Source organism: Myxocyprinus asiaticus, chromosome 29 (genome assembly GCF_019703515.2).
Source record: "Myxocyprinus asiaticus isolate MX2 ecotype Aquarium Trade chromosome 29, UBuf_Myxa_2, whole genome shotgun sequence".
Classification (NCBI taxonomy): Eukaryota; Metazoa; Chordata; class Actinopteri; order Cypriniformes; family Catostomidae; genus Myxocyprinus; species Myxocyprinus asiaticus.
The window spans coordinates 16,152,575-16,158,709 of NC_059372.1; the positions used below are offsets into that span (position 1 = coordinate 16,152,575).

At 36.8% G+C, this 6,135-nt stretch overlaps 1 protein-coding gene across 1 annotated transcript; it reads right to left on the reverse strand.

Moving 5' to 3' along the window:
* Positions 1 to 2,223: 2,223 nt before the first annotated feature.
* LOC127420346 (neuropeptides B/W receptor type 1-like) lies at positions 2,224 to 3,237 on the reverse strand. The gene has a single exon (XM_051662559.1). It carries the CDS (start codon positions 3,235 to 3,237, stop codon positions 2,224 to 2,226), a length of 1,014 nt encoding a protein of 337 aa, XP_051518519.1.
* Positions 3,238 to 6,135: the final 2,898 nt, after the last annotated feature.

Consider the following 6,135-nt stretch of genomic DNA (forward strand, 5'->3'; position numbering starts at 1 on the left):
AAATTTAATGAGAGGCGAATAAAAGGAAATTGTAACATGCTCAATAACCCCAATCAGAAACTGATTAGATTTATTCTGCATATGCTCAGTAAGCCTATGTGTAAGAGAAAGAAGAGAAAATTGAGGTCCTTTATCAACAGAAGAAATGCCTTCAAGAAGTGGAAATAATTTTTAATCTAGTTTTCTTCTTAAAGATTTGATGTTCTCAGCAGGTCCAAAGTTAACTTGACCTAGGTCAGTCTTGTAGCTTCCAGCTGTATCTTCAAGCAGTTTTTAGATTTAGTTTTAGATTGTCCATTAAATTCAGATATGGCAAATGTAATGCAAATGTGTCTCCACAATTGCTACCATTTTGTTTGTATTTGGTAAAAGATTGCTCTTTAATCATAAGCTAATCAATTTTGAACTAATTTAATAACAATAATAACAACAATAATAAGAAATATTATGATATTAGTAAATAATTAATGAGGTATTTGTAAATAGTGCTTACATTCTTTTAGAAAATATAATATTTAAGAAGTTGTATTTAGAGAATTTGGAAGGGAAAAAAGACTTTAAAAGCACCAGTCTTCTTTCAAAGGGATAATTCACCTAAATTGAAAATTCTCTCATCACTGACTCATGCCATCCCAGATGTGAATGACTTACTTTCTTCTGCAGAATACAAATGAAGAATTTTAGAAGAATATCTCAGCTCTGTAGGTCCATACAATGTGAGTGAATGGTGGCCAGAACTTTGAAGGTCCAAAAAGTAGATAAAAGCAGCATAAAAGTAATCTATAAGACTCCAGTTGTTAAATCTATATCTTCAGAAGGAATATAAATGGTGTGGGTGAGAAACAGATCAATATTAAAATCCTTTTTTACTATAACTCTCTTTCACTCTCGCATTCTTCTTCTTTTGTTTATTGCTAATCATATTCTTTATGCATATCGCCAGCTACTAGGCAGAGAGGAGAATTTATAGTAATAAAAGGACTTATTGATCTGTTTCTCACCCACACCTATCATATCGCTTCTTGAAGATAAGTATTTATTTTTTTTATCCCCTTTTCTCCCAATGTAAAGTAATGGGAATGCCCAATTCCCATTACTTTAGTAGATCCTCATGGTGGCACGGTTACTCAATCTGGGTGGTGGAGGACAAGTCTCAGTTGCCTCCGCTTCTGAGACCGTCAGTCCATGCATCTTATCACGTGGCTCGCTGTGCATGACACTGCAGAGACTCACAACATGTGGAGGCTCATGCTAACCTCCGCAATCCACGGACAACTTACCACATGCCCCACTGGGAACGAGAACCACTTAATCGTGACCACGAGGAGGTTACCCCATGTGACTGTACCCTCCCTAGCAACCGGGCCAATTTGGTTGCTTAAGAGACCTGGCTCGAGTCACTCAGCACACCCTGGATTCGAACTCGCGACTCCAGGGGTGGCAGTCAGCGTCAATACTCGCTGAGCTACCCAGGCCCCCGAAGATAAGTATTAAACCACTGGAGTCTTATGGATTACTTTTATGCTGCCATTTTGTGCTTTTTGGACCTTCAAAGTTCACCATTCACTTTGTATGGATTTAAAAATCTTTGTATTCTGCAGAAGAAAAAATGTCAAACACATCTAGGATGGCATGAGGGTGAGTAAATTATGATAGAATTTCAATTTGTGGGTGAACTATCCCTTAAAATATCCACAGAAAAGACATGGCCTGAAGGTAATTAGTTGGTGATTACAACATGATTTCATCCTGCCCTCTGCTGGTGGCATAATGTTATTGCGGAACATAACCGTGATACTCTTGTCTGCAGCTTTCCTTTCCTTTCTCAGTTAAACTCTATTTGTTGCTGGTCTGGGGAGGGAGAGGGGCATGAAACACCGAATAATTATCTTACATTCAATATGAAAAGTGTTCATCCCGACTTCATTCACACGAAAAACACACATACTGGACAGTGTAGGCTACTATCCATGCACATGTATTTATTACCAAAAAACAAAGCAGCAGCCTTCAATAGGTTTTTATTTATTTATTTATTTTTTATTTTTATTATTTTTTTATTTTATTTTTTTGACGTGAAACATCTTGACTTAGCGTGAAAGTTTTTCATATATATAACAACCGTATATTTAATATAACAACAGTATATTTACACATATTATTATTTACATACATAATGGCCTCTATGAGACCACAGCTTCACGTTGAACACAAACCACTCAGTCAGCACTCCAGAATTTTCTTAAAAGCCTTCCTGAAACTGTCGTCGAAGAAAGCGTAAAGGAACGGATTGAGACACGAGTTAGCATAACTCAGACCCGTGATAAAATACGAGATACCTATAACCAGCGGAGTGGTGGGTAAATCTGAGGTGAGGGCGATTACCGTACTCAGGTGAAACGGCGTCCAACAGAACAAGCACACCGCGAGGACGATGAACACCATCACCGTGACTCTTTTCTTGACTTTGTCCAGAGCTTTGCCGTTTGAATGCAGTCGCGTACGTCGCAGTTTGTAGAGCATCGCACTATAGAGGATGCAAATTGTCGACACTGGGATGACAAACCCGAGGACGAGCGTGTAAATCCGACTGGCTTTGAACCAGAAACTCTCAGGACTCGGAAAACTTAGAACGCAGCTCGTCCTGCCCTCCGCGTCGTCGGGACTGACATAGACACCGGCGAAAACAGTGAAGGGCATCACGATGAGAATGACCAGAGTCCAAACCCTGATGCTGACCGTCTTGGCTAACCTGTAGGTCCTGTGGGGCATCCGTTTGGAGCGCAACGTGGAAACCACCACCAGATAGCGGTCCACGCTCATGACAGTCAGGAAGAAGATGCTGGAGAAGATGTTGTAGTGATCTATGGAGAGGATCACTTTGCACAAAATGTCACCAAACGGCCAGTAGTTTAACAGATGTTCGGCAATGTTAATGGGCAAAACCAACGTGAAAAGGTCGTCGGCGATAGCTAAATTCAAAATAAATAAATTGGTGACAGTTTTCATTTTAGGGGCTTTTAGGATCACGTAAATGACAGCCGTGTTGCCCGTGAGCCCCACGGCGCAGACGATCGAATAAACAACCGGTAGCCAAATGTAGAAGTCAGGGTAGAGCATCCACGATGGAGATGTGCAGTTGGTTTGGTTAATGTAATCCGGTTTGGATGAGTGGTTGCATGAATAATGCAACTGAGAGGAAATTGATATATTGTCCATTGTGTCTTTGTCTTCCATTAAAAATAGAACCTTAAAAAAAAGTAGAGAAAAACTTTTACATATAATTTTTTTATTATTATTATTAAAATAAAAACATTTGTTCTGATATGAATAAGGTCCATATGTTTGGTAAAAGCCTACAATGCAAACTGCAGTCATGTTGTTTTCTGCAGAAAATTATTCAAAGCCTCACTGACCAATGTGCTTCATTTGTAACATCTATGAAATAGTTTAATTCAATTCAAAAATATATTGATTAACATTACTGAATCAACCTGAATACATTAGGTTACACCAACAAAACTCGTTTTAAAGGTTAGATCAGGTAGAAATAGCAATTACAGGTTACCACTTTTACAGTGTATTTTCTTACACCTGATAAGTGGAGCCTCTCCAATATAACGGCAGCCCATAGCCTATGGTAAACTGATTTAACCTAAAATCTCCAAATGCTCAGAATTATTCTCCTTACCCAGCAGAAGCAGACATATGCGCTCTTCTGTTGGTCGGCTTTATTGGTTTTCCACGAACACTTTTCAGTAAGTGGCAGAGCGTGGCGCATGATGTCAGACAGAGCCACCAACAGTCTTTCACATGTCATTTTAACCCTTCTATTGCGTTCAGAATCTGCATACACCTTTTGCATGGAATTCAAGCTTATAAATCATTCATAACCCTATGGTTTTCATGTTAAACTATTTTGTAAGTCATTAATAAGTTACTTACTGTTCATACATGTAAAAAGATTTATATTATTGGCATGTTATCTGACAATTATAAAAGTTAATAATATATATATATATATATATATATATATATATATATATATATATATATATATATATATATAATAACTTATAGAAATTCTTTGACTTTTCAAATGCACTCACTGAGCACTTTATTAGCACTATGGTCTTAATAAAGTGCCTGACCTGGGCTTCTGCTATTGTAGCCCATCCACCTCAAGGTTTGACATGTTGTGCATTCTGAGATGCTATTCTGCTCACTGCAATTGTATAGAGTGGTTATTTGAGTTATCGTAGGCTTTCTGTCAGCTCGAACCAATCTGGTCATTCTCAATTGAACTCTCTCATCAACGAGGCATTTCCGTCCACAGAACTGCCACTCACTAGACAGTTTTTTTTTTGTTCTGTTCTGTTCTGTTTTTTTTTTTTTTTTTTTGGCACCATTTTGAGTAAACTGAAGTGACGGTTGTGTGAGAAAATCCCAGGAGATCAGCAGTTACAGAAATACTCAAACCAGCCCATCTGGCACCAACAATCATGCCACGATTGAAATCAGTTTACATTTTTTCACCATTCTGATGGTTGATGTGAACATTAACTAAAACTCCAGACCCACATCTGCATGATTTTATTGATTGCACTGCTGCCACATGATTGGCTGATTAGATAATCGCATGAATAAGTAGGTGTACAGTTGTTCCTAATAAAGTGCTTATTGAGTGTACATTACAGCAAAACCAGTGTTATACATGAGAAGGACCCTTTTTTTTAATTAACATTTCTATGAAATTTATCTAAATATAACATTAATATACAATTTATATTAACATCTAATATGAGAATTTCTAGTAATTTAAATGAATTTCCTATTACTCATAACTGCTCAATACAACTTGGTGGTCAAAAGTTATGAAACTAACGTTTTCTTTTTCAACTAAACATCATCAAAACAACTGTACAACTCAAATATACAACATTAATACTTCTTAACTGTTTTAAGCTAAATCTATTCTATTTACTTGCATGAACTGCCGAGTGTTGATGCGTGAGTATGCTGCAAGCTGGTTCAGCATCAGATGGATGCAGAGTCAAATGTGGAAAATTTAGACTAATGTGTGCATGAACAAAATCTTGCCACACCCCTTTAGGCCATAGTACCTTTGATTTAGTTCATTTGTTATGTTTATTACATCTGTCATGTCTGTTTTTCACAGGAATGTGTGTGTGTGGGGGGGGGGGGGTAGGGTGTTTGTTTGTAAACATGATGCAGTCCCAGTGAGAGACAAAAAAGTGATTGAGGGAGTATGAAAGGGGCTTAATGTAAGTGAAGTGTTTATAAGAAAAAAAATCTAATTTATAGATGTACAAAAAAATATACATAATATCACGTCAATCAAAATTGACCCGTGAACACAAAAAAATGTAACAGTCTTTTAAAATGGTTATATCTCTTAAAATTTTGTATTAAAAAGTCAGAAAAAACTATGTGTATTTTGAGGGTCATGTAGAAATTCACAAAGTTTGATTCCTGTACTAAAAACGATGTGGTATATAAAAATTATTATCAACCTCTCCAGGGTCAGAAATTACCCGAATGTAATAGGAGGGTTAATCTTGCATTGTCCCAAAAGAATACAACAACACAAAACTATGTGCTTCATTTATCCAGTTAGCATAAAAAATGATGGTCACATACAAATTACTTTTACTTTTGGGCTACGGTGATCTAGAATGAAAATTGTTCCTTCTGTCATCCACTTATGAATATAAAAATAGCAAATCAGACGTTCAGGCAAATGCCAAAAGAAAGTCTTTGGATAGATAGTCACCCCCATCTAGACAGTGGTAATAAATGTCTAAACATATTGACATGTATAAGCTTAAACTAGGCCTATTCATTGAAAGAGAGTGAACAAAAAAAATCACCTGAGCCTGTGGAGTATCAATATTAGTAGAGAGGAAGAGCCATAAAACAGTTTGCAGTTAATGTTGAATTAACTTTTGTGTGTTTTATTTTTTGTTTACACATGCAATAGAAAAAAATGAAGTATTAACCCTACGTACTTAATTGTGAGTGCATTAGCGAAAGAGAAGGATGGTGATGTAAATGGATACATTATAGCAAGCAAGCCTGCAGCCATTTTATTTTAGGGGCTGATATGTCAGTGTA